Source organism: Sander vitreus, chromosome 11, assembly GCF_031162955.1.
Source record: "Sander vitreus isolate 19-12246 chromosome 11, sanVit1, whole genome shotgun sequence".
Taxonomy (NCBI): domain Eukaryota; kingdom Metazoa; phylum Chordata; class Actinopteri; order Perciformes; family Percidae; genus Sander; species Sander vitreus.
The window spans coordinates 11,678,681-11,696,036 of record NC_135865.1 but is presented as its reverse complement, the minus strand read 5'-3'; the positions used below and the strand labels follow the sequence as shown (position 1 = coordinate 11,696,036).

The following is a 17,356-nucleotide window of genomic DNA, read 5'->3' as shown; positions in this document are numbered from 1 at the left end:
ATTATAGAGGTATACAGTAAGTGCAAAGTAAAACTGATTTGTGTTAATCTTGGTTGTTGTTTTCCTTATGATGAACACTGACTTTATATTGCCACTTTACCTTTCTACTTTTACACCTGTTTACATCTCCATACACACACACACACACACACCCATATATATATATATATATATATATATATATATATATATATATATATATATATATATATATATATATATGCACTATTTTACGTCTTAGATTCTCTTTCTCTTTTAAAACCTTGAAACTTAATGAGCTGGTCTTATTGGTCGCTTTTAAGAGGATGCTAAATGACTTGGAGACACATCTGGCTGTAGATGTTTAGCCTGATGTATTTATGACTTTGGGAAATAGTTTTATGTTTGAACTGTTTTTGTGTACTTTGTGTTCATGTGACTGTACTGCTGCCAGAACACTCTTGAAAAAGAGTTTTTAATCTCAGTGAGTTTTTTTCCTGGTCAGATAAAGGTTAAATAAAATAAAATAAAATACATTTTACTTACTTTCTTTTTTACATATTTAATGAGCATTGTTGGAAAGAGACTACGATCTAAGATTTTCATTGACAACGAATTGTAATGATTGTGCACACGACAATAAATACTTTGAAACTTGACTTGAAACACTAGATGGCGGAGTTGAGTCGTAGCCTGCAGCACGTTAATTGCCAAGAGTCTACCTGTGACATGTTAATCTGTTTCTCATTCAGGGCGGAGAAAACCTCTCACTTTTTTTTTCTCATCAAGGAGGAGCCTTCAGACACACCGACATGCACCAAAGTGGAGGCTGAGACACAACTTGGACTGAGTGGAGTAAAAACTCGTAGACAGACAGTCCCTTGGCGATGCTTATATTGCTACATATTGATCACCGACCACGAAGGACTGATCGCCCCGCCAGCAGAGCTCGCAGTGCCGCTGAGGAACCAGAGCAGCGTGCCCCCCTCTCTGAGCTTCAGGTAAGACTCTCAGGAATGCAAGGACGGATTGCTGCAAGACTTGGGGGAAATTCCTGAGCAACTCTTATTATGGCAAACAAACATGTGCTTTACTGTAATTTTACATTAAAAATAGGCTACGTATGAATTGTTATTCTTTTTTTGTCATAGGAAATGTAAGGGATGAACAGAAACACTGCTGATGCATGTCAAAACAATTGATGTCACATCTTATTATATTTGACAGACTGATTCCGTCTGGCCAAAGTATGCATCTCTTAGGCTAAAGACAGATATGTTTGTTGTCAAGTGCATCAGTTATGTATGAATATATTTCCAATAGTATTATTTGCATGAATTTCATCTACATGAAATGCATGTTTAAATACAGTCTGGGTGAAACAGGCATATCCCCAAATACATTGTGAAGTTTGTGAAAGGTACTGTGCGTGTTGGTGCAAAGGTTGTAGCCCAAGGTGGAAGACAAACGAGATTGTTTCTCACATCACCAGCTTCACACTTTAGGCCTGGATTTCTTTTTTGACAAGGTTGTGATTTTTGAATTCCAAACATGCTGCAGATGTAAACTTTATTCTCTAGTGATGATTTGGATTAGTGTGAAAGGAGTAGAAGAACATTCAGTAGCAAAAGCGTTTGGGTTTTTATATTATCTGGATGATAAATCATTTTAATGCTGATAAGCCAAAGCAGTCCTGTATGAGTATGTGTATGTGTTGGGGAAGTTTGCCTGTGACATTGTCTATTTGTGGCTGTGTGTTTGAGCAAGTGTGTGACCTTGCACACCTTTCTCCTCTGTCTGCATAATTGTTTTCTTGGTGCCGCCTGACTGTCCCGGGCCCCGGGGCCCCTGGGGGAAGTCCTGCCCGCAGACAGGCAGCTCGGCCCGACTGGGGACATGCCGGGTCCTGCAGAGCCTCTGAAGTCTGCTGGCTGGCTTTGAACTGTAGCTGCTGGAGGTGGAAATCAATCCGTCCCCCCCCCCCCTTCTCTTTCTCTCCCTCTTTCTATCTCTCTATCTGTATCTCTCTCTCTCTCCCCCTGCAGCCCCCAGCACAGTGCGTCTCCGCTGCCATTGAATCTTTCATGTTCACAGGTAGAAAGGCGAAGGAGACACAGAGAAGAAGCAGGGGAGGGAGTGTAACTCATCTTCAAAAGAAGTTAATATGGTTTCTGAGGATTAAAGGGATGAAGGCAGAAAAAGTAACAAAGCCAGCGCCTGTAGTCATGATCATCTCATGCTAGAATGAAGTGAGTAGATCATTTGTTGATTTACTCGTCGCTCTGTCGCTTAATACTGCTCAGTACTAGTATTCACGCAATGACCCTATTTATTTTGGAGTGATGTCATAGAAAGGGAAGGGATTCTTGTTTTTGTTTTTTTTCTCTGTTAAAGTTATTGTTGAGATTTATGTCACAGCTGATTCCAATCCACACAGCATAATTATTTTCCCCCGTCAAGAAATTTATAGAGCTCAGGAGGCCTGTTAGGGTTGAATGTTTCATAATGCTAACAACATCTAAAAGGTAATTCTACTAAACACATCAGAAAGAGTTTACGTTTGGAAGTGAAGTTTTTTCAGCTCATTAGCTTACTAATTTTAATTTATGACAGGACTGTTTGGTGGAGGCTTCTATCCAAACTGCCTTAGCAGAACCACGAACATGTGCAAGAATCCTTTACATTTTGTATAATATGTAGGATTGTAATAAGTATCTATGTGAATGTAACACATGTAGATGTATAGTGATAATCTAGCAATCCAGTAGGAGATAAATCTAAATAAACTAAAATGTCAGTGTCAGCTTCCTCCCCACAGGGATATTGACATTTATTTTTAGGGTTTTTTTATGACTTCTGGAAAAAGTACAAAGAGACTTCACTCAAATACTCAAGTGAAAAGACAGCGTTGCACTAAATTGTATTCATAATGTCTGAGATTACTAAAAGCACTGGACAAGAAGTGTTGATGTACAGTACAGTATATTCAGAAGGCTGTTTACCTCTATCAGTTGTATTTTACCCTGACAGCTGTTCAGAAATGAACAAAGAAATAATCCACTGATAAAATACAGGCTATAAATTGAACTATCAGTATGCTGATGTACTGCATGTGCACTGATAGTGTGTGCAGCTAAAAGGGATGTTCTTATAGAGCAAACAAAAGGCTTAATCTGACAATATACACTAATTACTGCTGCATACCTCACAGTCACCAGGACAGACAACCAACAAGTAATCTAGACTCCAGGACTCCCCGAAGGGCCTCCAGGAGGTCCCTGGTAAAATGAGGAGGTAGCTGCATTTCATTATATTTTAATTTACATGCAATAATCTCAGCAAAGCAAGAGGAAGAAGAAGAAAAAAACTTTTCTAATCATGGGTTTTACTCTCACCATTATTATATCCCCAAGCACAGCGCAGACAGTTTTAACAAACCGATACTAAATCAACAGTTGAAACCTCTCCATGCAGGCCCAAGGGAGCAGGTTTAATGCAATTGGGGTTTGTGGTCTAATTTGTGTCTACTAAATAGTCCTCTTTATTGGGAACCTACTTCAGTCAATGTCTTCTATACAGAGTATGTGGTGGGAGATCTGGCACTTAATTTCTTACATTGCGGAAAGGCAGAAATACTGAGGTCTTGAAAATCATAGTTTATATGATACACAAAAATACACAAGATCTTTGAAGCTAAAACACATTGGTGTGTGCTGGCTGGTGCTTAAAAGGAACAGCTCTTGTACACCAAACTGTGGTGTTTCTGGCTTGGTTGGTGAGACAATTAATTGGCAGGTGGGAAGCTGGTGAGGGATCGTGTTGTTGGTCAGGGCACCTGTGCAGATGGGTGTAGTATCTAGGGTGTGATGTGTATCACGGCCTCCCGGTGTTGGCAGGTTGAAAATACACATTACCAGAAGCAGGCGTAAATGCTTTTGTTGGTCTGCAACTTTTATCCCTTGAAATAACTGCTTAAATTATTGAGTCTTTACTTATCCAACGGATTGACGAGGATTTGCGCTTTGAAGATTCCTGCATCCATCATGACTATAGTTGCTGCTCAGATGACTAGAATTATTCCCCCCCCCCGCAAGAAAGACTCCAAGAGTCTTCAGATTTGTTTTAAGAACTCTCCACAAAGGATGAAAACGCACAGCTATGGTTTATTATTGCAAAGTCTGACAACTGGAAACAAACAGAACTGAACAATGCGGATCCAATGCTGATTTATTTGACTGAAAACCAATGTTTTAACAGTAACTCTCTTTGAGTTAAGGTCATTTATATTAGAGCTGTGGCAGTATTCTTGTTTGGTAACCACATGAGGTTCCCAAAAGGCTTGTCCACTGTTGATTTCAAGGGTTTTGTACATTCTTCAATGGTCTGTTACGGTTCTGTATTGTCCAGAAACATATTCATCCTATTGACTTAGGAAACATATAAATCCTAACTTTTTAGTTGACAGGACTGCATGGTTCTGCTATCCTATTATTGCAGGTTAGATAGAGGGCAGCAATAAGACGCATGCAGACGGATTCCTGGTTGCAGATTAGGCTTCCCACCTACAGCCACTGTAAAATAAACAGAGACAGAGACAGAGACAGAGAGATGTTCTGCCCCAGCAGAGCTAAAGAGGGGAACAAGGGATAAGGGAGAGGAGACGATGAAAGACGGATCACCGGCAGGCAGAGAATCAAAGAGAACCTACTGACTGACTGGAGCTGGGATAGGTGTGTGTTTACGTGTGTGTGTGTGTGTGTGTGTGTGTGTGTGTGTGTGTGTGTGTGTGTGTGTGTGTGTGTGTGACTTCTTTTCATGTGCCCTAAGAGTTAGTTTTTCCTGTGCACAGAGTGGAAAGCTGACAGTAAGTCTGTAATTAAAGCAATCAAAAGATGAAGAGAGATGAAGAAACATCACACACAGATGTGCACGCACAGAAACACACACATTTCATGTAGTGCTCTGCTCATGTATGTAACTCAACACTGATATTATTGGAGATGTGATTTTCTGCTGCTTAGAAAACATCTGCACATTATTTAAGGAATTAAGTATTTTACATGAAGTTTTTCCATGAGTGAATCGCAGTCTTTCAACTGTAGGTGACATGTGAGCCATCAACTCTTTGTGTGGCCTAGTTATTGTAGTGACAGTCAGTACTACTCTGATTTGTCGGTGGAAATTCAAGTTGCTGCCAAGCATGTTTTGACACTCCTGCGAAAATACAGTTTACACTGATAAACCACGATGCTGCAGTTGGATGGAGTCGGACTAAATGGATACTGTATTTAGTCAGCAGACGCGGGCCAGCTGTCGTCTGAGGTTTGTGCATGTCTCCAAAGTTGGAAATCACTTTAATCATGGGTGTATTTTCACATCAAACTAAGACGGTCATCATGTTGCAAATTAGACTTATCTATTTCTGGCTCATTTAGTTCCTGAAAGCTGAGCCTTGATGGCTACTTTGTTTAGTGAGTTTGACTTCCTTTAGCACTGATAAAGACATGCAAGGAGAATGGAAACGAACATTTGCAAGCACGTCAGGAGCGCAATGTGTGAGCCTGAACTGCAACAATGTGATAATAATGATTAATGTGCACTGCAAATATAGTGTTGTCTTTTTGTTTTTAGATATTTTCCCATTAGGGAGTTCTGATGAGAATTTTTGAGACAGTCACAGTCTGATTCAGCAGAAGGTGAAAGCGGTTGGTCTAATTTGACTGACAGCGCTGCCGCCACCCCTCTATTTACGCTCCAGCGGCCTCCAAATCATAGAAAGGAGACAAAATGCCAGCAGCACATTCCTCCTTCATAATTCACTTCTTGAAAAAAAGACAGTAGGGCACTTATAATTACTTAAAAGTGGATTGGCCAAATTCTTGAACACACACTTGGAATGATTATTCAAAGTCAGAGCAGAAAATTCAGGTGAGGTGTGCGCTTCTCAGATTATTAGAAGCAAAGGCAGATGATTATGGACACTGTACAGTTAATGACATGGTACTATACTGAATTAAATTGTCGGAGTTTTTTTTGGGGATGATTATAGACTATTGTAAGAAGAGTTTCTCTGATTATAATATCCTCATAACTCACAATTCACAATTATGTTCACTTTGTGATGGGTGTTTTGGTTAGGTCTTTATTGTGGACCTACTTGAGTGAAAAACCTGACATGAAACATAACAAAGTAGATAGAGTCAGGGGTAGCCATCCAGTGTAAAGATAAAAATACATGGTAAATGAATCTTGTTAGAGAGACCTGTTAGGGCTGATTCCAGGATTTGTTTTAAAGTGGGGTAGCACGGGGGGGGGGGGACCAATAATTAGTCAGGGGGGGGGAAACAGGGGATTTGATCAAAATACAGCATAGAAAATCTGCTTAGCTGAAATAAATGAAATATTGCATAGGACAGAACAACACAATGTAATTTCAAAATTTCAACAAAGTACACAGTTGCCATACAATGTGTGTTTAAAGTATATATCCATTTACCAAATGGAAAGGCAGCCATTGGCAGAACAGGCAGTGACAGTACTCTGATGCAACGGAAATCAAATTTGTCTCATTGACTGCACTCTAGCCCAATGGATTGGGGGGGCACCGGGGAGGGGGGGGGGGGGCAATTATATTTCAGGGGGGGGGGGGGCGGGTGCCAACCCGGGCCGCCCCTCTCGGGCCGCCCCTCTAGACCCGCCCTCTGGATCTGTTTACCAGGAGGTTTAAATGAGAGACTGCAGAGACATGATAGCGGGGAAATCCACGTTAGTGGTTTTCTGCTCCATTTTTTTATCTACAAACCCACTGGGTTGAAATGTTATTACCTTATTAATTCAGATCATTCATTTTAGTCATAATCACAATATCCCCGCATTTATTTAATTATTATTGTGGCACTTTTTGCCAGTTAACTTCTTTATGTCTCTTGCGTCTATAGATAGCAAGGTACATTTATATTTGCTACTGTTAAAGGTAGTTTTTGTTTGATTTAGTTAGCGTGAAGGTGTATACTTAGTACTGACATGTGCAGGCCTGATGCAGTGGGAAATTGTTACAAATACACAGTGCTTTACTTTACAAAAATTATCTAAATTCTGTAATAGTAGTGGAGAATCAGGGGCTCTAAGCTGGTGAGCGTGATAAACTTGCTGCTTGGTTGGCTGGAAAACAGCAGGATTTGAAGTGTTGTGCACGCACACATGCAAACAGAGTCAGAGTGAGTAACATGTGTTTAAGATCTTGCTTGGATTTGGCAAGTTGAGCCAAGGATAAAGTAATTGGCTGTTTTATGGAAATTGTTTATGGCCTGGAAGCAGAGGGATTATATGTGAGAGAGTGTTCATGGTAGGATTAGAGCAATAGCTTGGTTAGCTGTTGTATGGGGCCAAAATGTTATTTTATTCAGAGTGAGACATTAAGACTGCAGTATAAATGGCCAAAGCTATCAAATATTGGTAAACATCATCAGCTATCAGCAAATCCAGTCAAACAATATCAGCATTAACGATCCAGTCCTAACATGTACAATTTCATTTGTATAGCAAGCATTTGAAGCATGTGTTGTTTATGAATCATCACATTGAAAAAAAAATATATATATATATATATATATATATATATATATAATAAAAAGAAAGGGGAGGAGAATGAGAAAGATTGCAATGGAAAACAGACTTTCCTTTTAGAATTACCAAAACCAGGATGACAGAGACCCTTGGATCCACATGCTGATGATTTAATTGTCATCAGACATTAAGTACCAAGGAAGAGCCCACAAACCACCCTCTAACCTCATTCATCTTCTTCATTGGTTTGCTTCCTGGCCGAGAACCCTTGCCACTGATTAGCCCATTACTTAATCGGCCAGGAAGTTATTATCAACCGGCATAATGAATAGACATTACAGTGTTAAACACTGATGGCGAAAAGCCGTTTCCCACACAATCCATGGGTAATTATACTGAATGACGTGACGGAAAGACACAGAATGATGCAGAGAAAGAGACACATTAGGCTCTATATTGCATAATGAAAATAATGAATGGGATCAAATCAATGAAACCGTGAAAAAAAGCAATGTTTAACGCTGGTTAACAGTGTCCATTAAATGGTACAGTAAATCTACTCCTTACAAGCACATTTGTCAGTATGATTGTGCTGCCAGAGACGTGACTATTATTTTTTCAAGTAATGACCAATAATGAAAAGCCCATTTCCCATAAGAAACTAATCACCAGAAATGTTCTTAGTCATTAACACACAATGTGCTTACACAGTAAGATCTAAAGAATACAAACACAAGCATGAATAAAAAGAGACTGACTGGCAGGTATGGGTGGATGCCTGCTGCCACTGGCAAAAAATGAGGAAGAGTTTAGAGAATTAACTTTAACTGTCTACTTAATGTATATGTGCTTGTATGAGCTGATCTATGGGAATTTCCATATGCCAACCCCTCCTTTCAACTACAGGGTCTAAACATCCCCATAATTACTTTTAGCTAGGTCTATCACATTTGGCTGTCATACTGTATTTAGCTGCAGTCCATAGCAATACAGATTTAATTCTGCTTTGAAGTTCATGATATTAAGGCATTATGCTTGTTACTGTAGGCCAGGGAACTCTGATGAAGGGTGTGTTCTTTTAGGTCTCATTGAATCGCATTGTATACATTTTTGAGGTCAGTGGGTTTGTTATTGTGCATTTTTTAATGAAGCAGAGTAAATTGTCCTCCGATAGTTAGGTGGATTTCATATTGGGTTTCATCTGCTGACAAAAAGAGCAATCAAATGCAACCAAATGAAAAACAGAGATGAAGACAGAGCTAATGAAGGGAGGGGGTCTAGCAAATGTTGCAAAATAAGGCTTTGAAAAAGTAACTGAACTGTTTTTCCTCAGTGCGTTAAAATGACATGCTCATACTGGGAGCTGCCCAGTACAATCTCTGTGTTCTACTGGTGCCACAAACAATTGTGTATAGACTCACCCGGTAATGACATCGCTAAAGACAGAAGGGTTATTTATCGAAGATTATGTGGTCGTTAGAAGATTAATACCCTCAGGGGGCAAAAGACTTGGGCTGACTTTCATCTCAGACCTGCCCTGACAGAGAGAGTAAGGCTAAGAGAGACAGCGAGAGGGTGGAAAGAGGTAGAACAGAGTGTCAAAAGACACAGTCTTTAAACACAGCGGCGTGTGTGTGTGTGTGTGTGTGTGTGTGTGTGTGTGTTTAACCCCATAATGAGTAGCCTTAAGGGGGTCCACAGCCATTTGGCAGTTCTTCATTTCCTGATTTGAAAAATAAAGTGCTGTCTCCCCTTTTATCTCTTCAGCAGCAACACACAACCCAGTACACACATACACACACATGCACACAAGCACACACCGGTTGTGGTCTTACCACAAGGACTTGTGCAATTAAGCTTATTTTGCCCTCAGAAGCCAGCCCTGTGCATATTTATAGGATATATATCTGTGTGTGTGTGTGTGTGTGTGTGTGTGTGTGTGTGTGTGTGTGTGTGTGTGTATGTGTGAAGTTGTAATTACGCAAGATCAAACCCTCGGGGTCGGGGGAATTAGCCATCATCAATGATCAAAAGGTTTTTCACTCAAGTCTGTGACATGGAAGAGTGACATCAGAGGTTTAGAGCCAGACAGACAGATTTTGACCTCAGATAGCAGTTAATGGCGCCTTCATCCCCCCTCTCTCTCTCTCTCTCTCTCTCTCTCTCTCTCTCTCTCTCTCTCTCAAACACACACAAAAAAACACTCAAATGTTTCAATAAAAATCAGCAACAGTAGCACCATGGTCCAATATGAGTTAAAAGTTATCCCAGTAAAAGGTTGACTGTTTGTCTTCTTGTATCAGTTTGAGTACTATGTGCTCATGTGTTTCATTCAGGACTGTTTGTGTGAGCAGATGTGATGCAGGTGTGTTATCAGTAGGCTTTAGGGTGTCATGGGTCCCCTATAAAACCAGGAAATCAGACGGAAGCCTTAGATCCAAGAAAAGTATCTATATACACATTTATACATCAACCTGCGTCTTTCTTTCATATAATTAACACTCAGAGACTCCATGAGAAATGTACTTAAAAACAGTAATTAAAGGTGCGTGTCTGTGTGTGTGTGTGTGTGTGTGTGTGTGTGTGTGTGTGTGTGTGAGTGAGTGAGTGAGTGAGTGAGTGAGTGAGTGAGTGAGTGAGTGATTGCAGTCTTCACTGCTACCATTGTTTGTCTTCTTTACTAATTCAATGTACATATATATGACTTCTAATCTTATTTAGCTGTGAAAATAAATGCAATCCTTGAAAGATGGGAAAAGTGTGTTTTAAGTAAATACTTTAACATATTTTTTTCTTTTATGTTTTTGGTGTGGCGGTTAGTATCCAATTATAATTCCCATGTCTCATATTAATCATTACAAGACTGTCTGGAACACTGACTCATAGTTTTTTGTTTCATCTTAATGGCCAGAAAATTAATTTATCCACATGCTGAGTTGATCACAGGATTGTGCATTTGATTCCCGGTAGATCAGAATATTGAATGTAATCTGGTAATTACTTGTAGATTAGAAGCAAATTACAACTGGAGACAGTAATTTAACACACAGGAGCTCCACAGTGTTTGTGGAAGCCTCCGTGTCTCAGGAAGCATACAGAAGCAGCGTTCATTCAGCGTGTACTGCCACCCTGTCAGAGACCACGCACGCACGCACGCACGCACACACACACACACACACACACACACACACACACACACACTTTTTCATCCTGCAAGATAGGGAAAACTTATTTAAAAAAAAAAATAGTGGCATGGTTGGTAAAAAATGTGATGTGTAATAAAACATATTTAATAGTGTGGCCCTTTAAATGAAATGGTGCGGTGTAATCAAGCATGCAAGTTGCTTCCGCCTGGTTGCTTTTTCTTACTATTAAACGCTGAATGTATCAGTCACTTTTTTCCTTCTGATGACAGTGATTTACACCATAGCACTCTGTGTTTTCTGATTACATTTCTTTGTATTTGTTTGCAAATCTTTCTGAGCCTTTGTATGACTGGTTCTGGGCTCATAGTTTGTATTCAAATGCAGCTTAAGGGGTGATTCTTTACCAAAGGACCCCAGCCAACACATATGCTTTCATTACTAACACTCTCGCATGGAGCATTTGTGTGTCACTGTGTGTGTGTGTGTGTGTGTGTGTGTGTGTGTGTGTTACTCTCGCACAAGCAAGCAAGCACACACACACACACACACACACACACACACACACACACACACACACACACACACACACAGTGACACACTAAGTGCTCCATGCTCAGTGCAGACCAAGGCAGGACAAACAGTAAATACAATCACAGGTATGATCTTGCAGATGTACAAAGAAATAAACAAGCAATTACACATGACCACACACAGGGGCTAGGGGTATGAATCTTCACTGGTCTCACGATTCAATTCAGTTATGATTATCCTGTCTTCATTTCGATATCCCGATGCATCACGATGCGTTACCTCCTCAATATTATTATTTATTGCTACACATGGTTTTCATCAACAAATTCAAGCAGTCAGATAAATATGAATTCCCCTTTTAATTGTATCTCCTCTTAAAAAAGACACTTCCTGAATGTAGCGGAGTCTGAACACAACAGACAAAAGGCAAACATTTAAAAAAAACAGCAAGCGGAAAACCAACAATTAACATCAGTAGGCAATAATCGATTATGGTCTGTCACTGCATCAATGCAGAATTGTCCATGTCCGCATCGCGATGCATTGATGCAATGATTAATTTCAACACCCCTAGCAGACGCACGGACTCACACAAACACACAAATATATGTTAATGTATGCCTCACTGAGAGAAATACACAGACTTTATGAAGCATTGCTATCATTAAGTTCACATCCAAACTCCAGCCATCATTTCACAAGTAAGAAAACAAACACACAATCTCATAATGATGGTTTGCCCAACGTCCACTTCAGTATTACAGCCACTGTGTGTGGAGGACCTGAAACAGCATCTCAGCCATTCACTAAATGTTTTTTAACTTCACCTCATTTTGGTGGAGTTGAAATAGAGTTGCTAGCTGGTGTGAAACCAGACTTGAAAGATGTTTTTACTGGTGTTTCAACTAAGTTTGGGGTTTTGACATAAACTTTTGCCTAGTGCGAAAAAGACATAACTAAGAAATAGGCAGATAATTATCGAGTGATATCACCATTCTTTATTGAAGCTTAGCCAACGGTGATGTGTGCTTGCAGTTATGAGCCAGAGGAATGCCATGGGATGTTCTATTGCTATTACATGTTTATGGGCAATGACGTGATGGTAATGGGACAGTGAACTCATCTGGGCCACACACACACACACACACACACACACACACACACACACACACACACACACACACACAATGTGCCCACTGACAGCACTACTGCAGGAATGCTTACATTCATGACGTTGCTGTTTTGTAAGTGAGGTTTGGTGCAGAAGGTTGATCGCAGTAAATGTTTACATTGCATGACTATTTCTCTTTGTCTTTCTCTCTGGTCTCCAGTAAGAAGACGCAAAAATGTCAGAGAGGAGAGGTCAGAAGAAGTCCATCTTTCTGTCCTCATTATTGGTAAGTTTTTATTTTATTGTCTCTTTTTCTTTAATTTCCCCTGTCCTCCTACTTTAATTTAACATTTATTTTCTTTGTTCAGTTGTAATCCCAAACTAATTCATGTTTTCTCATGACTTTATTTCCATTCATTCTTCCATTTCCCTTCCATGGTCCTTCCTTTTTTCTTCTTCCATTTCCCCACTTTCACTCCACTCCTCCTCTCTTTCTTTTTTCTTTTCCTCCTCTGCTTCACCTCTTCCTTCCAGTAGCAGTAGCATAACTCAAAAACCATCATCATATTTGTGGTATACTCAGAAACTCTTTATTAGTCGATCAGTATGGAGCTCAGTCACGATCGACTCAGTTGGTGCACAACTTTGCAGCACATAGTCAACCTTGGAGCTTTTCACAGAGCAGATATCTTTATAATCTGACCGGGAATCTAGAGATTCTCTGCCTGTTTTTTGTTTTAGTTTTTTTGTTATTAAACTTTTTATTTAAAGATAATTAAGTTATACATGTTGCTCTTAAGTCTGTGTACATGCCATTGATCAAGAAAGAAAAATTAACATCATTACAAAAGCACACACACTCTCTCACATCACAGTACCTCTATATCGGTTCTGGACTGGTATGGAATTTAAGATTCCAACAAATAAGAAGAGGTAGTGATAACTACAAGAATAAAAATAGAATAAATAAAATAGGTAAATATACAGCAGTGAGTAAGATAGACAATAACAGCTATAAAATTAATACATTCGTCTGCTCCATATGTACCTTTCCTCATTCATAAACTTTTCCTGCAAATAATATCCTACAGTCGGGTGACAGTAACTGCGATGGCAAATCAGCAACACAAATGATAATGATTGCAGATTAAGTAAGATAGTTTGCTGTGTACATGTATAACTCTCTATTTGCTGAAACAAAGAACGAAAACTGAACCAGATGTGTGGAGTCAAAAACTAGGGGGATTTAAACACATTACCCAGAATCTTGCCTTAAAGCTGTTATAAAGTTTATCCAGATTTTCCAGTAGCTCTCAAACTTCTCTTTTTCAAGCCTGAGAGTGAATGTTAGCTTCTCCATTATAAAAATATCCTGAACCTCTGCCTGTTTTGATGTTGAAACTGGCAGAGTTCCCGACAGGCTCCTCTACCTTACCATCCCTCTCTCCTCTGTTTTCTTCTCATCAGTCACTACTAAGCGTACATGCAGGCTGACACTGGAGCACTTAGTCAAGAAGGTAGAGATATTTGGATTTAGTCAGTGGTGTCAATATACTACACCACACAGCAGTGGCATTAGAAATCTATTGCTACCGATTCTAAAAACACTCATATAGATGCCATTTCTGGGGTAAAGTGTGAAACAATGACAAACGGCTGATAGAAAAGTACATTGGTAGTGTCATATTGTGCAATATCACATACAGAGACCACTCAAATAGAGGTATCAATGTGTGAAAATACATTTTTCTGACAAGGGAAAGTACTTTTACTCAGGTACAGTGCTTACGTACAAATTTGATGTACTTGTACAGTATAGTACTTTACTTGAGCATTTTCATGAGAATTTCTACTTCTACTTTACTACATTTTAGAAGGAAATATTATAGTTTTTACTGCACTACATTTATCTGACAGCTGCAGTTAGTAGTTACTTTGCATTTTACATACAAAACATACGAGGACTTTTAAAATATGATGCATTGTAAAATATTAAACTACCCAACAGTATATAACGTTTGAGCTAAACGGATTAACTGACAATTTATAGTCAATTATCAAAAACTGAATTGAGAGGTGGCCGGGTTGGGTCAGTGGTAGAGCAGGCGCACGTGTGCTGAGAGGTTTGTGCCTCGACACAAAGGTCCAGGGTTCGAATCCTACCTGTGATGATTTCCTGCATGACTTCCCTCTCTCTCCCCTTTCTTACCTAGCTGTCCTGTCAAGAATAAAAGGCGGAAAAAGCCCAAAAAAATAAAAAAAATCGATAGCTGTTTAAATAACTGATTCATTTTGAGGTTAAGACTATGAACTCTGGGTAAATGTGAAATTTTGTGATATTTTGTGACATTTGTCGCTATTTTCTGATGTTTTACAAACCAAACAATTAATTAATTGATTAAATTCTGCTCACACATTAATGCATGAGTAATGATACTGTAGTTTAAAGATATATAATATATGATAGGGATCTTTTTTCTGCATCCTACTTTTGAGACTTTAAGTACATTACATTGACATTACTTTGCATACTTGTACTTACATTTTCAGTACAGTACTATTACTTGTAATGGAGTATTTCTACAGTGTGGTATTAGTACTTTTACTTAAGTAAAGGATCTGAATACTTTCTCCACCTCTGGCTTCGATAAACATTCCATGTTGTTTACAATTGAACAGTGTTCCTGCTAAATTGTAATATAAATTGAACTGTGTGGAATTACAATAAGGACCCACTGGATGCTCTGTGAATGTGCAGAGGTGAACGCTCCAGCGTTGTTCTGACTAAATATCCCCCCAAAGCATTGTGGGATAGCTGGTTGTGTATAATTGCCCTGAGGAGACTATTAGTGTGACAGGGAAGTTTCCAGCAGTGGAAAAATATGGAGAAGAAGATCATTATTGCAGTTTCTTCAGAGCTAAGCAAGCTAAGTGCTGCTCAGTGCATAGTTGCACACATTGTCAGAGAAAGCTGATGCACCCAATGCTTGCTTAAATAACTACAATGACCCATAAATGTGAGACACACTGACAAAGAAGAGTGGCAGTTGTTTTGCTTTCAGCGTGTCGATTTGCCTTACACGCAAACATTACATTACAAACAGATTACTTGGCCTGAGATGACTGGGCTCCATACAAACCCTTGATACATACACACACACACACACACACACACACACACACACACACACACACACACACACACAGTGTCTTGTGTCTGCTGTCATGAAGTGGTAATGAGGAAGAGAAAAGAGAGGGAGATGTTATTAAAACAACAGAGAAAAGATGGAGAGAGTTAGTTATGCACTCATTTTCCTTGCCTCCATCATTTTCTGGACTGCAGATGATTTTTTAAAGTCAGTTAGTTTGTTTGGAAAAGAACAAAGTGTGCTGGTAAAGCTATAATACCAGCTGCTACATATTACAGTAAGCCACAATGCCACAATGCCACACACACACACACACACACACACACACACACACACACACACACACACAGTACATAGACACACAAGCAAATACTGGTATTGTGCAAACTCTCTCTCCACACACGCATGCATACACACACACGCACACGCACACGCACACAGCCAACAATGATCTCCACTAATCTGAGTATCACAGATGAAGAAGTCGGACTATGATGTTTGATTTCTTTGCTTTCTGACTTAGACTTTCTTGGCCAGATGATTTTACTGAATCAGTCAGCCAATGCAGTGATTGATCTCTGCTGCTGTTGCAGATGTTGAAGTGTGAATAACTTTTATCCAACTTCCCACATGTAGGAATCAATATGAAGTTAGATACTGCATTTAAATCGTTTTGCAGAGGTATACACAATTACAAAAAATAATGAAGGTACAAGTAGCCTTTTTACAGTTTATTTGCAGAACATTTTTATGGAGAGGATTAACGATGTCAAATAAAATAAATGAAGGAAGTCATTAAGTTAATTGAAATGTTGGTTTCTCTCTCTCCTGTCTTGTCTCCCCCTGTCTGACCTCCCATCTGTCTCTCTCTCTCTCTGTCCCTCCAGGTGTGTTGTATGTTTGCTAGTGCGGAGTATTCCAGTTGTGGAGAGTACGAATTCTTCAATCAGACCAGTAACAGTTGCCAGGCCTGCCCTCAGTGCCAGCCAGGACAAGAGCCGCATATGGTGAGACACACACAATTACACACACACACACACACACACACACACACACACACACACACACACACACACACACACACACACACACACACACAGACAGACAGACAGACAGACAGACACAAAAGACACATAGCTGCACAGTGAAGAGTGCCTAAATTCAAATGAACAATTTCTTATGGTTTATTGCTCTGATTGACTTGGATGTGAAGGCATGCATCACAGTGAATGACTTGCAGTAAGTTGTCACATCATGCTTCAGTCAGTCAGTCTGCCGACGGCCAAGGAACACAATCACACTCTATTAAGAGAGACAGGAGACTCAATGAGGAACAGGATAAATATAGTCTCTGTACGTTTTTTCGGTTAAATTTATTAGATTTCAGTAGTTTTACTTTTATACGGTCATGATGCTGCAGAGTGCAGATGTATGACATCAGTTAAATTAGAGATGGCTCTTTCACTGCAAACATGGAGAAATGCTATGGTTATAGTTCTTGATTATTACATTTGGAAAGTTGAATAATAGCTCATACATTAGTAAACTAAAGATGTTAAATTACAGTAAGTCGATAGGTATCTACAGTTTATCCGATCAGAATGAAAACCACATGAATTTCAGAATCTGATTTCATGAAGCCTCAATAAACAAGACTAAGAGTTCATCCGGGTGGGGACATGACCGTCTGTAAATTTCATGACAATCCATCCAATAGTTGTCGAGACATTTCACTCAAAACAACAAATGCCAACCTCATGTGCTAGAGGAAAACGTTCTGCGATATCCAAAGTCAAAACCATCTTCTCGGGATCATAAACATATGTAGAGCAATCCATCCTGTAGATATTGAAGTATTTTAGTCTGGACCAAAG

The 17,356-nt window shown here is 39.5% G+C and overlaps 1 protein-coding gene across 2 annotated transcripts in view; it reads left to right on the top strand.

The window, feature by feature from the left end:
* Positions 1-775: 775 nt before the first annotated feature.
* Positions 776-17,356, top strand: part of edar (ectodysplasin A receptor) — a 37,153-nt gene continuing 20,572 nt past the window's right edge. The window contains exons 1-3 of one of the 2 annotated variants that reach the window (XM_078261626.1): positions 776-980; positions 12,554-12,619; positions 16,370-16,489. In XM_078261626.1, the coding sequence (XP_078117752.1) occupies positions 12,569-12,619; positions 16,370-16,489 (171 nt within the window). In that variant the 5' untranslated portion in view covers positions 776-980; positions 12,554-12,568. Of the gene's footprint in view, positions 981-2,082; positions 2,229-12,553; positions 12,620-16,369; positions 16,490-17,356 lie in introns of those variants that run through there. The other variant, XM_078261627.1, reaches the window with a different exon arrangement.